The sequence below is a fragment of the Colias philodice genome, chromosome 21, assembly GCF_061535455.1.
Source record: "Colias philodice isolate Cphi_HAF_F1 chromosome 21, ilColPhil1 Martin Lab GWU primary, whole genome shotgun sequence".
NCBI lineage: Eukaryota > Metazoa > Arthropoda > Insecta > Lepidoptera > Pieridae > Colias > Colias philodice.
Window position 1 is genome coordinate 6,116,184 of NC_143106.1, and position 18,032 is coordinate 6,134,215.

General features: G+C 32.4%; 2 protein-coding genes across 2 annotated transcripts; both read right to left on the minus strand.

The window, feature by feature from the left end:
* Window positions 1-821: 821 nt before the first annotated feature.
* LOC149478942 (cytochrome P450 4C1-like) lies at window positions 822-7,726 on the minus strand. Its single transcript, XM_089708734.1, has 11 exons — window positions 7,640-7,726; window positions 6,412-6,590; window positions 4,858-4,964; window positions 4,298-4,388; window positions 3,752-3,937; window positions 3,442-3,517; window positions 2,477-2,777; window positions 2,165-2,233; window positions 1,815-1,983; window positions 1,110-1,289; window positions 822-1,005 (listed from the first exon to the last, which is right to left on the minus strand). The coding sequence occupies exons 2-11, from the start codon at window positions 6,572-6,574 to the stop codon at window positions 842-844; spliced, it is 1,506 nt and encodes a 501-aa protein (XP_089564860.1). The 5' UTR covers window positions 6,575-6,590; window positions 7,640-7,726; the 3' UTR covers window positions 822-841.
* A 1,948-nt stretch (window positions 7,727-9,674) lies between these two features.
* Window positions 9,675-16,900, minus strand: LOC149478943 (cytochrome P450 4V2-like). Its single transcript, XM_089708507.1, has 10 exons — window positions 16,731-16,900; window positions 16,238-16,344; window positions 15,496-15,583; window positions 15,189-15,371; window positions 14,983-15,058; window positions 14,434-14,695; window positions 13,613-13,681; window positions 12,585-12,756; window positions 11,829-12,008; window positions 9,675-9,928 (listed from the first exon to the last, which is right to left on the minus strand). The coding sequence occupies exons 1-10, from the start codon at window positions 16,894-16,896 to the stop codon at window positions 9,768-9,770; spliced, it is 1,464 nt and encodes a 487-aa protein (XP_089564633.1). The 5' UTR covers window positions 16,897-16,900; the 3' UTR covers window positions 9,675-9,767.
* Between the last annotated feature and the right edge of the window lie 1,132 nt (window positions 16,901-18,032).

Genomic DNA, 18,032 nt, shown 5'->3' on the forward strand with positions numbered 1-18,032 from the left:
GCTCTCAAAGTCGTAAAAAGTATGTCCCCCCCCCTCTATTTTTATAACTACGGGGTATAAAATTCTAAAAAAAATAGAGGTGATGCATGCTAATTAACTCTTTCAACGATTTTTGGTTTGATCAAAGTATCTCTTATAGTTTTTGAGATAGGTTGATTTAACTGTAATTTATTATATTTGCTGCTACGGAACCCTTTGTGCGCGAGCCCGACTCGCACTTGGCCGGTTTTTTTTTACATTTTACTTTTCTTTTTTGAAGTTGTTTTTCTTTATCGTAATTATTTTTAATGTACATGTACACTATGATTTATAACATTTGATTTTTTTTAATTATACCTTTTTTTATCAACTGGCAATTTAGATTAGTTTTCTCTAAAAATTTCTGGCAACACTCATGATGATATCGGAACGATTGTATCGGACAATGTGAAAGGGCAAATTGTATCCGATATCGGATATCGGCTATCGGCGTCCGATATCCGATATCGGATCGGATAATGTGAAAACGCTCTAAGGCTATAGGTGTGCTTTAGTTTTCAATAGTTCCAATTCCGTATTCAATCGAATCGTTTAGTTAGGAGATCGATACTAGCGGGGCTACCCCTGTTTTATTTAATATGTGGCTAGTTAAATAAAATGGTGATACAATATACATAATAGGTACAATAATTGTTTTTACTGTTCTGTGGGTACAATCAAGGTTAAATAAATAAAATTACCTACAATTGTTAAATCTTTATTTTAATTTAAAAATTATTGTTTACATTCCCGACAAGTCGTCAACGGTTCTTCTGTATACCTATTTCCACATTTATACGTTTTATCATTCTAAAAAAAATCTTCATTCATTTCTTGGAGTCAAAATAACTGGATATCCATCAAGTGAGTATACAGATATAGCAATTGTCAATCGCAGATCCTTATAACTGCTTTTGGAAGATAATGCAAACTTTTGAAGTACTCGAATAGCTACAGTTTTTATTAATTTTGTACCAAAATGTCTTCCTGTAAATAAAGTTAAAATAATTGTTTTTTTTTTTTATAATATTAGTTATATTTAAATGTACTTACAGTTAAAACTGTATTAAAACACAGTTTTTATTAATTACCTATACAATCCATAGGGCCCAAACTGAATGGTAAATAGCAATAGGGATGCCGCAATTTAGAATTCTCAGGGTTGAATCTATCTGGGTCAAAAGCTTCTGGATTTTTCCAGAACCGCTCATGGCGTTGAATGTGGTAAATTGGTATAGCTAAGGAAGTGCCTGCGGGGATTGTACATGAACCTGTAAAGAAAAATTCCTCTAAACCAATCAAATAAATTACGAGGTTTATTTTGCTTCATAAATAATTACAGAATCTAAGGTTTAATTTTTTATCTTAAATAAACATAGAAGATGAACATAAAATTCGTATAATTGATTGTGGTCAATTAGCGGCATCCTATCATCATATTATATTAACTTAAGCTTAATAATATGATGACAGGACTAATAGAACAAAAATATAAGGTGGAATTTAAACCCAGTTCATTCGCTCTACCAAGGCTCTACCATTACGGTTATATTCGGCATCCATTTGTATATAATTATTTTTGCATCTAATGATATAAAAACAAGACACATTCATATTCTTTTCTAAATTATCTTCTCTAAAATAAAAAAACCGCAAAATTCGAGAACGCCTGAACCGATTTCGTTAATTATTTTTTTTTTATAATATTTCTTGATTTTATAACATTCCTTGAAGTACCAGCATGGTTCGATTTAAATAAGCCGCTAGTCTGAAATTTATAATATGAGAGATTTTACTTATGGTAATATCTTCTTGAACTGTTCGTTGTATTATTGCTCCAATTGGGAACAATCTGATCACCTCCATAAAAACCATGTCTAAGTATGGCATTATTTTGAAATCTTCTTCAGTTATATCTCTATCTTCATCACCAATTACTTCTTTTATTTCTTTGTATAGAGTTTCCTGCAAATGTATTTACAATTTTTTTTCAATGTGTAGATGTTACCTATATAATAAATCATTGGAATGAATGCCGATAAAGACGTTATATATATTTTATTTTATTTTATCAGAATCACTTATCATTCATTAACATATTATTAAATTAAAGACATTCGGGGTAATCATATTATTATCTACCTACCTGACATTCTGGGTGAAATGCCATCATTAACAGCAAATACGAACATATTTTTGCAGAAGCTTCCTGACTCTGTAAAAGAAAATAAGATTAGGTAGTTTAAAAGTTATTTTTGTAAATATTTTCTTCATATCTAAACATTTGTAGAAAAAAATATTTTTAAAAATGTTCCATCCGTTCCATCGTTGTCCATCGCGTAACGACAGAGTTTAAATGATGGATTTATTTTAAAATGTAGATTGTTCTCTGAAATTGAGCATAAAAGGGGCAGGTAAATAAGGCAATATGATTTTCTAGTTTCCTATTCATACTTACCGAAGTGAAGACAGTGAGTATTTCTTGTACTATCTCTTCATTTGTAAGTTCATTGGACAGTATCAAACGATCTACAATACTTAATCCCTCTATATCATTATCATCTTCCGAGTCAGGTATTTCATTATTGTTGTTTTTCAATACCTTCAGCTTCTTGTTCTGGAAGTCGATAATATCATTTCCAAACTCAAACATTAATTTGATGAAGTTCTTTTGAGAACGGTGTAATTCTGTCAGCCAAAATACAGGATCTATCTGCAGATACCATTGCGTCATTCTTTTAAATATAATGTCGTACATGCTGTAAAAATATAAACGAACAAGCGTTAACTACTTTAATTATTGATACTTAGTCTATTTAATAAAGATGTTTCGTAAATAAATATCCTTGTGGTTTGATAAAAGCAAATGTTCAATTAAAAAAGCCTTTTGTTTTACGGAGCATGAATGTAGGTATCTCTACAAATACAATCTGCATCTTACGGTTTCTTTGGCTTAACCAAAGATGTAATTTTGTATGCCCTAGTCCCTGAGGCAACTTAACACGAGTTAGAGGCAAATGTCACATCTCATTTCGTCTGTGCCGAGCTGTGGCCCCCGCTTGCCGCGTCTTCACGTACTATTATTCTGAACTGTGCCTTCGTGGAAAATGCCTTCGTGTGTGCTGAGATATTGTACTAAGAATTCAAATAATACGGCAAAAGGAATAATCTTCGTACATGATCCGCCCCACGCGCGTCCCGCACTGCCGGACTTGTCACACAGATTTTGTTCGTGGTGTCCTCTCTATACATGCTCTATACGTAGTAATAATACCTCAATGACCCTAGTCCACTTTTTTTAGAAACATAACTTTATGGGCGTGACATAAAAGATGTTTGTCACGTAAAAACGTGAAGTACACGCATGTGGAGTTATATTCTAATTAAATATACCTACAGGATAAAATATAATAAATAGCGTACCTAGGAGATAAATCAATTATTTGCTGAAGATGGGAAACTTGTAATGTTTCCTCTCTGGTCAAGCCTAGTAATGTTTCTGAAAAGTAAAAACCCACAGTACTTATAAATTAAATAAGTTTTTATAAAAATAGTTCAAATAATCCATTTTAGTATATATTTATCTGATGTATATGATTTTCGAAGTCTCAAGAAGTCTCAAGAATAATAAAATTAATCCATATATCCATATAAATAGGTACGTAAGTACCTCATATAAATTTTTAATATAATATATAAATAAAATATTGCCTATAGGTAAGTATGTACTTACGGCATACGGCATATGTGGTGCATTTAACAACTTCTTTGTAAATATTAATCTGTTTTCCTCTTGGTATTGAGTTCAAGTTATGGAGTAAAAAATTGACTTCTTGTGTGAATACTGCTGTATATCCATCAATAGCCCTTTTCCCGTAATTCGGAGAAGCTATCTTGCGGTGTCTTCTCCATTTGGCTCCTGTTAAAATGTATTGTTTTGTGAAATTAATAATTATTTTATAGTGGCATAATAATTAATGGTAGGTAATATAGACATGCAAAAATGAAAATAATGTTTCAGTCTCTAGTTCACAGGACATCGATTACAAAAGTAAGTAATCTGCAACGACGACCTAAAAGAGTTACGTAAAGTGTCGTAAAGTATTATTTTTACCATGGTAAAATGGAAGTGTGATCACTTAGATTTTTCTCTCTTTTAAAAAAAGATAGTAGTGATTTTTATTTTGATATAGTATAGGTAGGTACTTGTAGTTATGTTATTAAGAGCATTTAAGTACCTACTTAATTATTGATTTTCTTGTCATTAGTAAAATATTACCTGAACCACTTAATATGCCACTCCCTAATACATCCGCCATGTATTTATACAGTGGACCTTTCACGCTCGTCTTAGAACTAGTTAAAAGTGTCTGAAATAAAAATGTTGTGTAGGTAATTAAGTATTTATTATAGTTTGCCGTCTTCTCGTATTAGAAACTAAGTAGTAATCAGTGTAATACTTGGGCTTAACGTGTGATTGTAGAGAGACTGTCAAAAAATATGCCCTGTATTTGTATGAAGGTGATGGGATATATTATCCTACGGACTTTAAAGCTATCCTTTAAAAGAAATCAACCAACTTTATTTCAGTTGCCTTTCTGCGTATTAAATATCAGCAAAGAATAGTAGGTTTGCGTTGAGAAACAATATTTATATATACGGATTACTTGCATACTGTATACTTAATATTATGTACCTAGTTAATATTATGTTAAAACTTTAAGTTTAACGGCAAGTTCTGTGGTAATGGCAAAGAGAAATGTTATTTAAGTAACTATCCTTCTAGCAGAGCATTTGAAAATGGGAACAAATAGTCATTCAAATAAGATAAAAAATTACCTTTACATCATCTGGATTGACGACCACAATGTTCAGTTCCGGGCCTAACCAGATTCGTATAATTTCGCCATGATCCGTAATTATTTGTTTCATTACATTGAGAATATCTGCAAAAAATAATCACTGTTGTAGACTGTAGACTTTATTAATTATCTATGCATAAGACTCAAATTATTTGAGTCTACATATTTGATAGTGCTGTTAAAGCAATGGCGATCTTTTTATATAACGAAAATAAAATACCTAACTACCTTTATTTACCTACCCTACTTTTATTTTTTTAAAACGCGTTCGTTCGATTTTTAAAAGTTTTCCAACAACAACCAATCATATATGACATCTCGGAGCAATTAACAAGCCAATTAACAATTAACAAGCAACAGGCTTGATAATTGCTCCGAGTATGACATGTTAAAATTAGGTAGACCTATCAGTTTAAAGTAGTCGGGTTGTTTTTTGTCTGAAGAGATTGAACATGCAAAACTGTGTATGTAGTTACTAAGAAATGTTAAAATCTCTACAAAAAAAAAACTGTTAAACCTAATTAAAAATATTAATAATATTATAATTTTCGCGGCATGTTCTGGATAAACAGCTGTACAATTAGTATAGGGATATAAAATAAATGTTCTGTGATTATTATATATACTATGAGTACGTAGATGAACATTAATATAACAAACATATAATTATGTTGTCTGTGGTATTTATGCGATTTTCCGGGTTAAAGGTTTTATATTATTAAAGAATATTTTATAGTCATAGTTAACAGTTTTATGAAAGGATTAAGGACAGTAATTAAAATAATAATATAAAATAAAATAATAATTATTGTTTTATTGCGGCGAGATTTGATATGGATGACCTTCCTCAAAATTAGTAGGTAATTTTGCCACTACAGTGTGAAAGTAAATAATGTTGGTACATGAAGAAATTTCCTTAAAAACAATTGATGTTGTATTTTAAATTATGTGTTACAGAGCGGTGATGAACAGAGAAAATCCTTGTTTGTTTAAAAAATAATTGTGTACCGTGGCTATCTAAGTGATAAAATTATATTATCATAACTGAAAAGTTCTTAATAAAAATAAATATATGATAGTCAATTCTCAGAATATTGATATATTATATATATACCTAAATTTACTAATAGAATCCACTTTTATAATTAACTAGCGGTCCGCCCCGGCTTCGCCCGTGGTACATATTTACGTTTTCTCTACATAAAAACCATCCTCGTACTTCAAGGAATATAATAAAAAAAGAATTATCGAAATCGGTTCAGCCGTTCTCGAGTTATGCGCTTACCAACACATTTTGCGATTCATTTTTATATAATTACTAGCGGTCCGCCCCGGCTTCGCCCGTGGTACATATGAAAAATAGATGTTGGCCGATTCTCAGACTTACCCGATATGCACAGAAAATTTCATGAGAATCGGTCCACCCGTTTCGGAGGAGTATGCAGACTAACATTGTGACACGAGAATTTTATATATATAGAGATGTATAAGAAGATAGCAGCAATATAGCATCCAACAAAATAAAGGTTACCTTCTGATCGCGCCATAAACATTAGAGCATTTCCTAATAGTGGCACCACAGGAGGTCCAGGTATTTTCTCAGCAATTTCCAACAATCTACTATTCATATACCTCCATCGCAGCCAAAGAGATAACACAATAATACCTACTGTTAGGGATAGAAGCGCGAACATGTTTTTAAATTTATATCTGTAAAGAGAAGTTATTATAGTAGGATCAGTAGGATCAAAAATTCCAAAGTTCTACATGTATTGTAGACACTTCTTAAATTTAATAGATATTCTAAAAGGAACGAAATACATTTCATATGCTTTCTTAACCACTCCATAATACACGGGTATCACCAGAAGGAAGATGCCCGGTCTTTTGGGAGGCTTACGTGGGGACACAGGGCCAACACGCAGAGGCCCTTTAGAGAATTTTAATGTGTTAAGGAATATCAGCCGCAGCCTGCCCATGACTGCACTATATGTATGTAGAGATACAGCCCTGGGCTGTCCGCGGCCAATGTAGGACTATTGCAAAATATGGGAATTAAAAATCTGGGCTATGGAAAGGACGTGTTCGGTGGATTGGTAAGTTGGTTCTATGGGGACTATGGACGTCTACCTTTTAAATATTAAAAATTGAAAGTAATGGCAGACGATGACTCGCCAGCTCGGTCGATGGGCTCCCAAAAAGGTTACCGATAATGGCAACAAGGGGGCAACATCAGCTGAGCGGCTAGGGGTGTAGAGAGGTGCGGCACCGGTTTCACCATCGCGGGCCCGCGGGCCCGGAGCGGGTTTCCCCGCTATTACATATATTATGCTTTCTTAATATTATTATAATATAAAAATAAAAGTCTCAGTAGTATAAATACGACTTGTAAGTTGTAACAGAAGATTCTTTAACTCCACGTAAAAATGGGAGCTTTTCGGGCAAAATGTAGAGCGATTATAATTAAAAACAATTAAGAATAATGGTTCGTCAATAATGTAAAAATATCGTAGCTATCGTTAGTTGGAATGAACACGCAAGGTTCTAATTTAAAGATTTTTTCAATTTTGATTTGATTTGATTTGTGATTCATACGTTACAATTTAAAATTAGGACCAAGATTGATTCATCATGACGAATTTTAAAAAATGGGAATTTGCAATTTCAATTTTTATCACGTACCCTAAGTACCTACATATAGTTTAAATCTGTTTTAAAATATGAAGGGTAATTCACGTGAAAACAAAAATAGATCTCACCTTCCTGAAAGATCACAACACAGCTTAGATCATTACTTAATGATCTAAGCAACACAGTAACCAACGTAAAATAAATGTTGAGGAAATATAAATTAAAATTATACGCTTCGCAAGGAGACTTGATTGCTGTCAGGACGAATACTAAATAGAACTTGAGACACGTGTAAATGTTATTTTCTATAATAATTACTACAAATGCTTATTGGTATTTAACTATAGCAGCTAAGAACGACCCTGGCTCATCGCTAGGGTTCTGCAGCGATTAAATGTGAAAGATGTACCTAGGTATATATAATAAAATGCCATGTACATTTAATACGTCAAATGTAGGCACATAATTTAATAATAAAACTGCAACTGGGCCATCCACTAAAAAGACTAATAATAATAGACCGGGAGATACTGACACAAAATTTCGAGTCATTTGTAACAGGATGGCGGTTCTACAGGGGTCTTAGTACGCAATGACAAAAAGAAAAATGATGGTGTGAACACTGGTACCGGTGGGTTAGTCGCGTGGGCGTTAGTCGAACTCGTCGGAAAAATAGCGAAAGTCAAACGATTTGTAACACAAAAATTTTAGAATTTACCGATAGCCCATAAAAAAGAAGTAGGCGGTAGTGTCATGCCATACTTTTCCGGTATGACTTACAGCCCGCCATACCGACGCGAATGTGTTGATTTAAAAAAAACAATTATTCAACCATTTGTACCAAACTAACTTTTGCACAGGTAACCATCGTCGTGCAGCCATTTACGAAAATCGCCATGCCATACTTTTCGGACGATTCCAAATGGTCGCCATACCGCCGAAAATCTGCAAATTTTTTTTATTTCGCCTATCTTTTTGTACCAGTATTGCATTTGGCTTTTTGGAGAGTATTTGATAAAATGTGACCATTATTATATTTGCCATACTTCTAGTAGGGGGAAAAAGTGCTGTCATACTTGAAAAATAAATTTATTATTAATTTATATAAGTGAAGATTTGCAACACCTAGATCTTTGAAATTTTGTATTTATATTCGTTGATCCTCAAACTTACAGGAAAAATAAGTGCCATACTGTTACAAATCGTTTGACTTTCGCTATTTTCCGACGAGTTCGACTAACGCCCACGCGACTAAGCCGCCGGTACCAGCGTTCACACCATCATTTTTCTTTTTGTCATTGCGTACTAAGAACCCTGTAGAACCGCCATCCTGTTACAAATGACTCGAAATTTTGTGTCAGTATCTCCCGGTCTATAATAATTGGTAAGGCTAACGCTGAATGTCTGGGCGGATTATAACAAAATAATATTAATTTACCTATGTGGCTACTTTAATTTGAAAGAAAAAAAAACAATTTCAAGTTCAATTCCATTGTAAACCGAGGGATAAAATATGTTATAATTAAAATTTAAATGAAGTGTCATCAGAAAATCCTTAAAATAAAATTTAGGAAGGTAAGTACGTGTGTGAAGTTTTAAAAATAGAAACTTCCTGTACACCCTGAAAAGTCCCGCAAATTCAAATTTTAGGGAAGATTCACTGTCGACATTTAGGTCAGTTATCGAGGAAGGCTAGATAGGTTATAATATTATATCATCACGCTAAGAACAACAATAGCGGAGCACTGCGGGTAAAACCGCGGGGCACAACTAGTGTGTCATTATGTCATAGAACCAGATTTTCCTATAATATACATATTTAAACAATAAACAATAACTTTATTTCCAAAATATAAGATAGGTACATAGAAATTGAAAACCCTTGCTAGTTGCTTCCACACAATAGGATTCCCTGTGTCGTGGGAACATGTTTCTTCTATGGTAGGTACATTTTACTCCTTAAGGCTAAAAAATAAACTATGTATTACATTAAAAATCTTCTATACCTACAATTTCGGACTTTTTCGGCCAGTCACAATAATTTAGGTCAGTAGATCGATCTTGATAAAAATTTAATATGAATCGAAAAAAATTTAATATGTACCTACGTACATATTTAATTTTATAACAGAAGCTGAGTGAAAAGAATAAAACTAATCTATAGACACGCAACATTATATTTACAAATTACATTTATCATATTATACAAAATACTGTAATAATTGTACATCCTGCCATCTCAATATGTCCTAAGTCCTAAGATCTAGGTTTTACGCGTAGATTGTATCCTTTAGCGAACTTCACAGATATAGCCACATGCAAGTCTAGATCTTCCAGATTCCCTTCAGCTGTTAATTCCACGTGCCTCAGGACTCGAACAATTATTGTTTTTATAAGCGTCGTTGCATAAACCCTTCCTGTGATCAAGTGAAAATATAAATTGATTAGTATATGTAGCGAGCGACTCCATAAAAACAAGGTTCTCAATTTGACTGTATTTTTTTAGGTTATCGCGCATAATCCAGTCTGTAGGTATTTATGCTCTACAAAAGGTGGCGTAGAAAATGTTTTGAAACAATATTGTTTAGGTATAAAAGGTTAATAAAAATCCAAGTTTTCGACCTTGACGGACCCAGGCGCTAGCCGCCATCTTGAATTAAAGGTGCTAAAATTAGGTATATTTTAAATAACTTCTCAATTGTTTACTAAATCACAAAAGTGTCTATGAGAGGTTCAAAGAAGACAAAATTACCTACATTTTTTTCATACATGATTATTCTGTAAGTCTTAAAGGTAAAAAGTTACAAGCGACGGAAATAATAATATTTACAGAATCATATAATTTTAATTTTGTTTAAAAATTGTACAGCTATCATTTTTTAATTCTCTTTGATGGCCCGGGCTGGTTAATGGTGGCTTCTTCATTATCATCGCTGAAATTTTCTGTTTCATTGTCCGTATTTTTAGTTTCCAACCATGAAATTTCGTCATCATGACCAGAAGAAATCGAAGACGCTGGAGCACGCTTTCTAGTAACTTTTTACGGAGGGGACATGGATAAGGAATCCTTAGAAGATATCCGATATGAACGATTCATAAAGTTATCAATAAAAAGTAAATTTAATCGACGAAATTTCATGGTTGGAAACTAAAAATACAGACAATGAAACAGAAAATTTCAGCGACGATAATGAAGAAGCCACCATTAACCAGCCCGGGCCATCAAAAAGAATAAAAAAAGATTGCTGCACAATTTTTAAACAAAATTAAAATTATATGATTTCTGTAAATATTATTATTTCCGTCGCTTGTAACTTTTTACCTTTAAGACTTACAGAATAATCATGTATGAAAAAAATGTAGGTAATTTTGTCTTCTTTGAACCCCTCATAGACACTTTTGTGATTTAGTAAACAATTGAGAAGTTATTTAAAATATACCTAATTTTAGCACCTTTAATTCAAGATGGCGGCTAGCGCCTGGGTCCGTCAAGGTCGAAAACTTGGATTTTTATTAACCTTTCATACCTAAACAATATTGTTTCAAAACATTTTCTACGCCACCTTTTGTAGAGCAGAGGCTTTTACATTTCCCCACAGACTGGACTAGCAGGAGAAACGATTTTGACAATTCTTGTCCCATTTATTTTTTCCAGTTCTAAACATTACATTAACATAATTAAAGGGTGGTTTAGTTTTTAATATTATTACCTTCACCTATATTATTAACGTGCCTGAAAGTTTATATTATTAGTGCCGATTTTTTTAGATCGATGATTCAATTTTAATCCACTTGAAACGAACAGATTTAATTCAAAATTTTTACACTTATCAAGGATCGGTTTCAGTACAATAATTATATGAAATATCCAATAAGAGCGAGTTTTTTTTTTCGTATTTATAAACTACCTATATTTATTTACATATAAAAAAACTGAGACACAGGAAAAAGTCACCCAGTGCGACTGTTCTATTTACTTATTACCTACATTTAATATAATTATTATACATAATAAAATCTAGACATAAAATATGAAATTATATATTTTTCCTTAATTATTTAACCTTTAATATACAAGAATTTTGAAACTATTGCATTACTATAAGCGACCCTCATTTCTTTGGAAGCTTTGGATGCTCTCGTATACTTATTATAAAAATATCGCATTAACATTAGTTAATTCAGTTTTAAATAATTAGAATTAAGGGAAAAATATAACTGTATTCAAAATGGTGCAACCTCAATGTGTTATATTATGCTATGAAAATATATCAGTCATTTTTAACAAATTCTTATTTAAAATATGCACATAGTTACCTAAACAATCCATAGCACCCAAACTAAAAGGCACGAAAGCGTTGGGGTCTCTGTTTTTCATGTTTTCAGGCAGGAATCTTTCTGGTTTGACCTTATGGGGTTCATCCCAAAATCTCGTATCCCGGTGGAGATCTTGTATTGGTATCGCCACTACGGTACCAGGAGGTAATGTTATCGTACCTGGAATATAGGATTATATTTTTGAAAGTTAATTAGATTTTTTATCTAAGCGTGTCTTTATATGACTCGTCTTAAAACACAAGAGAAGTGACTAATAGAGAAGTATCTAAGCAATAGATAATATTATAATACAATGTGTTGAAACATAGCACCTTAATTATGCGTATAGTTAATACCTATTACTTATATATATTTACATTATTTGTACCAGTAGGTACCTACGGTCTATTTATGTAGCCTTCTAGCTTGAATTAGGTACTAACATAGATTAAAAAGTCAGGTTAATTGTTAACGGTATAAATAAAGGCGTCAGTTTAAGTTCAAATGAGTAAGGGAGGAGGAAGGAGCCTTATGCTGGCCATACACCATACTTCCTATCGTCCATTCGGCATGACGCTACCGATTGGATCAGTTAGAACTGACCATGTGTGGGAGTGGATTGGCATTAAGTATGGTATGGCACACATGGTCAGTTCTAACTGATCCAATCGGTAGCGTCATGCCGAATGGACGATAGGAAGTATGGTGTATGGCCACCATTATGGTCTAATGAGTTTTTACCAAAATTACATTGACCTTTCTTAATAGTAATAGTTTCTTCAACAGTCCGTTGTATAAGAGCGGCAATAGACAGGTACCGTAGAACCTCTTTGTACACCATGTCCAGGTATTGCAATTTCTTCAGCTGCTCTTCAGAAACATCTTCATCAGGTCCCAAAACTTGAATTATCTCTTCGTAGACCAGTTTCTTGGAAAATACAGGTTAGATTATGATAGGAATCAGTTAAATAATAAACACTGTGTGCTAAATAATAATATTTTATTAGTTATTCACTGATTTAAAATGCCGTTTTACTTTTGACCTTAACTTTTTTAGCATATTTTATCCATACTCTATTACTGTAAATAATAAAGTAGGTAGTAATAGTACCTACCTAAAGCACAGAAAATTGATGGTAGCTAATCTTATTATAAAGCTGCAGAGTTTGTTTGTTTGTTTGTTTATGTTTGTTTGAACGCGCTAATCTCAGGAACTACTGGTCCGATTTGAAAAATTATTTCGGTGTTAGATAGCCCATTTATCGAGGAAAGCTATAGGCTATATATCATCACGCTAAGACCAACAAGAGCGGAGCAATGTGAGTGAAACCGCGGGGAACAGCTATTTATTTTTGCTATTTATTTATATTTAATTGGTGAATTCTTATGACTTTTGCTTACACCTGCGCGCAAGTGACAAACTATCTTTGTCTTTTTTGTTTATATCATTTTATTAGAGCATGATTAGAGCCATATCTCTTATATATCTACAGTCTGTCAATGTCTTGTATTTGTGTGTGCCTGACACTGCATGTGGAGCATTTTTTTTGGATATATTGTGAGAGATTGTGAGTATATAACGCATCTATACATCAAATATCATTGTATTATAGATTTTAAAAAGGTCGATAAAGTTATAGTTGTTTGTTTGTTTTAATTTCCTCTTAAGCGCGGCAGCGTTAACAGCATGATTTTTTTTAGATTTATGAGATTTTTTGATGAATGGAATCCTTGGAATCATTGTCTGTCCTTTCGCCTTTTGAAGCTTATTCTTATATACGTACCTGCCACTCTGGAAGATGAGCCAAGAACAGCAAAACACCAGATGCTATTTTGGCAGACGCCTCTTGACTCTGAAAAAATAACATACTTTCTTCTCTTTCTTATATGGCTATTCCCGAAATTATCCCTCGGTATTTGTTTATGTCATAAAGAAACACGTTTGTTTTAATAAATAGTTCTTCTTTTTATTATAAGGAGATTTATAATTACCTAGTTGTGAATAGGAAAACGCAAGGATATCCGAGTGCCTAGAAAATGTAGGTATTTGACTTATTAGTTATTTTGTACTAGATTTCCGCCCGCGGCTTCGCCCGCGTTTTCAAAGGAAAACCCGCATAGTTCCCGTTCCCGTGGGATTTCCGGGATAAAACCTATCCTATGTGTTAATCCAAGTTACCCTCTATATGTATGCTAAATTTCATTGTAATCGGTTCAGTAGTTTTTACGTGAAAGAGTAACAAACATCCATACATCCATACATCCATACAAACTTTCGCCTTTATAATAGTATATTAAGATCAATACATATTCATTACTCCAATGTTTTAATTTTAAAATGTTAATTCTATGTTAAAAAAATATATATCGTAGGTATTTATTTTCCACGGCTTTTTTCAACATTATGGAGTTCATCTCGATACAAAGATTTTGTAATGTAAAAAAGCAACACTTAAGCAAGAAAACGAGAATAAAAAAGAATCTATTAAAATATGTATAACGACAGAATAAAACCTCTATGTAATCTAACAATGCTACAATAATAAATACGAGGCAACACAGGAGGCAATTTTCTACAATTTACAAGTTAACAAAATATACTTACCGACGTAAACAATGCAAATGTTTCCAATTTAATTTCATTGAGTGGTTTACAACTCAAAATAAAACGGTCGACAATTCCCATACCGTCTTCGTGAAACTTTCCTTCGTTTATTGCTTTTCGCCTTATCTCTACTATATCAGATATCATTTCATCAATAATTTTCAAATAATAATTTTGTTTTTTTAACTTTCCACTCAGCCAGTATATTACAGGTATCTGTAGCCACCAACGAGTCATTTTCATGAACATCATTTCATACATACTGCAAAAAAAAAAACATTTTTTAGGTCATCGATATATGAATTCATTCTACTCCTGCCATAAACGTAGGTACCATAAATGTGTAAGTTGTGTGTAAGTATGTATTTCCGGATGTTTTGGATATTAGGTATGTTAACAGGAACCACGAAAAACTTGGATAAGATTTATAATAAAAAAAACATTAAGTATTTGTAACAGAGAGAGAAAGAGTGAAAGGGAGATAATATAAAAATTACATGCATGCATTATAATTTAAATTATAACATTGGTCCATTTCAAACAACTTACTTTTGCGTTTCTAATATGACTTCCTGTAAATTCCTTAGCTTTTGTATATCCTCCTTTGTCAGACCCATGAGAGTTCCTAGAAAACAAATTTAAAATATTGGGTAATATCTACTGCTGGCACTGCTGGTAAATAAATAGAAATGCATTTCTCTATAATGTAGAAATGTTTTTTAAAACAGTTGTTACGTATAACACGTTGAACTTACGACATACAGCCTGAGTGGTACATTGCAAAACATCAAAATACACGTTAAATGTGTTATTGTCTTTACTCCGCAAAATATTGGCTAATCTTCCAGCTTCCTCGTTAAAAGTGGATTGATATATTTCAATGGATTTTTTATTGTATGAAGGATTAGCTATTTTTCTATACGTGCGCCATTTAGGTCCTGTAGAATAAAATTAAGAAATGATAAAAATATCTTTCTATTGCTGAAAATTATATCAAATTCAATGTTATTGAAATAATTAGTTTAGTTTGTAATTTTTTTCTGTAGTTATTGATATTAGTACCTCCAGAAAGGATTCCTTTGCCAATAAATGGCACCATAAAGTCGTATGCTGGACCTTTCTGATTCACTTTATTGCTTGTTAAAAGATGCTGTAAAAGAATATATATATATTTTAGCAAATAGGTGAAAATTTCGTGACAGTCGAAAAAGACTTATGAAGGTATTTTGTAAACATATTTTTAAGAAACTCTAATTAATCACATAAATTATCTTAATATTGTACCTAAAGTAGAAAAAAATATGTCACATTATGAACCTACCTCCCATTATTTTATAATAATTTACTATAATTACAAACGTTAGTCATAAATGTATGCAGGCAATAAAAATATTCATTGACCATAAAACTGTTTATTCCAGTACCTATTAATCTAGTATTCATTATTATTATTTAAGGTTGACGCCGACGTTGTTATAATTGTTTCGTGTTTTATGGTTCTTAGTTTATTCATATTCCATAAAAATCTTCGAGAAAAGGTAGAGTGCTCGTCACGCGCTTGGCTTACCTTGACTCCAGATTAATCAATAAAATTAATAACAAATATTCCTCCACAAATAATTCTCGTCACAGTATAATTGTTTTCCACGAAAAAAATTGTAAACTACCTAATGCATAACTCAAACTAATAAACAATGCATATCAAACCGAATGAAATCGTCAGGGGATGTTGTTTATTTCAATAAAAAATAGAGAACTATGCTGCTATTTTAATCATTTGACTAGAATAGTTTTTTATACTAACCCTTATATCAGCTGGGTCCTTTACTCCAACGATGAGATCTGGTCCAAGCCAGAATCGCACGTAATCACCATATTTCTCTAGCAATTCTGCGATTTTATTTAATTGCTCTGAAAAAAATTAAACAATACATCGTTCTAAACCTCTAAAAATGTCGAACTTTTCTTTAATAAAAATATGCCGAGCGTTAACGTTGTTCGCACATAATATTTATCAAAGTACTAAAATCTAAATTACGCAAACTAAAACTTCATAAAAATCGATAGAGCCCTTAATAGAGCCCTTGCGTAGGAGATCCACCACAAACACCGTGACACAAGATTTCTACTTAGGTATTAGATTGTATTATGTAGGTAAGTATCCTTTTTCTTTTTTTTAATTTTGCATTCACTATTATTGTGCCATTATGTAGGGCCATAACTACAACTGTATTTTTAGCATTATTTTATAATCTTCTTTTATTTAACTATCATGAAATCAGGATAATATTCTTTACCTTCTGGTTTCGTCATGAATAACAAGGCATTGCCAAGTATCGGTAAAGCTTTCGGCCCAGGAAGTTGAGACGCCAAGTCTAACAATTCTCTGTGGGTCCATCTCCAATACCACCAGTACATTAAACCGATACACGGTAAAGTAATGATAATGTACATAGGAATCATTTATCCTGGAATAAATTTGAGCTATTAAAGACGATTTCCTTTGACCTACTTTACTTAAAATACCGGTATATATTCAGAGTTCTTCAATTTATAAAATTTATAAGAAATAGATCATCATCATCATTTCTTACGAATCGTTATTTAAGTTAGCGAGGCGTAGAAATTCAATAATTATGTATATCTAGTATTATTTCGCGGAAAATCATTATTTAAATAGATTTTATAACATACAAAAAACATACAAATCTCATATCGTACACTTTCAATTTAAATAAATGGTAAATTAGGAGTGAGTATTTGAAAATTTAATAAGTTGTAGACCGTATGTTTAATTTAACTGAAGCGGTAAAAAAAACCAAATGTTGATTTTTACTTTTTAGTAGGTATCTAGTTAATAAAATTAAAGTCGGTAAGGTTTGTCCAAAAATACGACTGGAGCATATAATAATTAAAAATAATTACCTAATCAATATTTATGTACCTACCTAAACAAATAAGTGGTAGAAATATGATTTTTCGAATTATTTAAATTTTGTTTTTGTGTAAGAAATATTTAGGAATGGCACTTTTTTGTATTAACCACAATAAACTAAACTATATTCTCACTTGATACGTTTCACTATGCGATTAATATAGAGGCCAGCGTATGAACCATGACGGGAAAACTGATCTGCGTTTGTGCAAAAGGACATAAAACCAACAATAATAACATACATAATGACAACAATTTAGATACCTTTTGCTTAGACATGACTAGCGTAATAACTTTGCTATTCATGTTATAGTTTAATGTTGTGGAAACAACTGGAACAATCCTTGACCCCAAGGCGAACGCGTGAGGTCCATATAAATTCGTATTTTGTAAATCTTTATGTGAGATAACGTTTTTTAAGCTATTGCATAGCTTCTATCGCGGGCCTTGAGCGCGGGGACCGAATCCAGAAATTCCGTAACGAAAAACCTCACGCTCCCCAGTCCCCACTCCGACGGACACGGAGGTGTGGCTTGAAAGCATGCTATGCAATAGCTTTACCGCAGCAGTCCCCGAGTGCCACACGTCTATGTTTTTAATAATCAATGTGTTCTAGTGAAGCCCTTTCATTTGATACCCATATTAGGGAGGTGTAAAAAATATT

Excerpts from the sequence above, each read along its gene's own strand:
- LOC149478942 (XM_089708734.1), bottom strand. The coding sequence starts at position 6,574 with ATGTTCGCGCTTCTATCCCTAACAGTAGGTATTATTGTGTTATCTCTT. Across the intron at positions 2,234-2,476 it reads TACTCACTGTCTTCACTTCG|AGTCAGGAAGCTTCTGCAAA; the intron begins GTAAGTATGAAT and ends TTTCTTTTACAG. Across the intron at positions 1,290-1,814 it reads TCAAGAAGATATTACCATAA|GTTCATGTACAATCCCCGCA; the intron begins GTAAAATCTCTC and ends TTTTCTTTACAG.
- LOC149478943 (XM_089708507.1), bottom strand. The coding sequence starts at position 16,896 with ATGATTCCTATGTACATTATCATTACTTTACCGTGTATCGGTTTAATG. Across the intron at positions 15,584-16,237 it reads AGGACCCAGCTGATATAAGG|CATCTTTTAACAAGCAATAA; the intron begins GTTAGTATAAAA and ends ATTCTTTTACAG. Across the intron at positions 12,009-12,584 it reads AACTATTACTATTAAGAAAG|GTACGATAACATTACCTCCT; the intron begins GTCAATGTAATT and ends CCTATATTCCAG.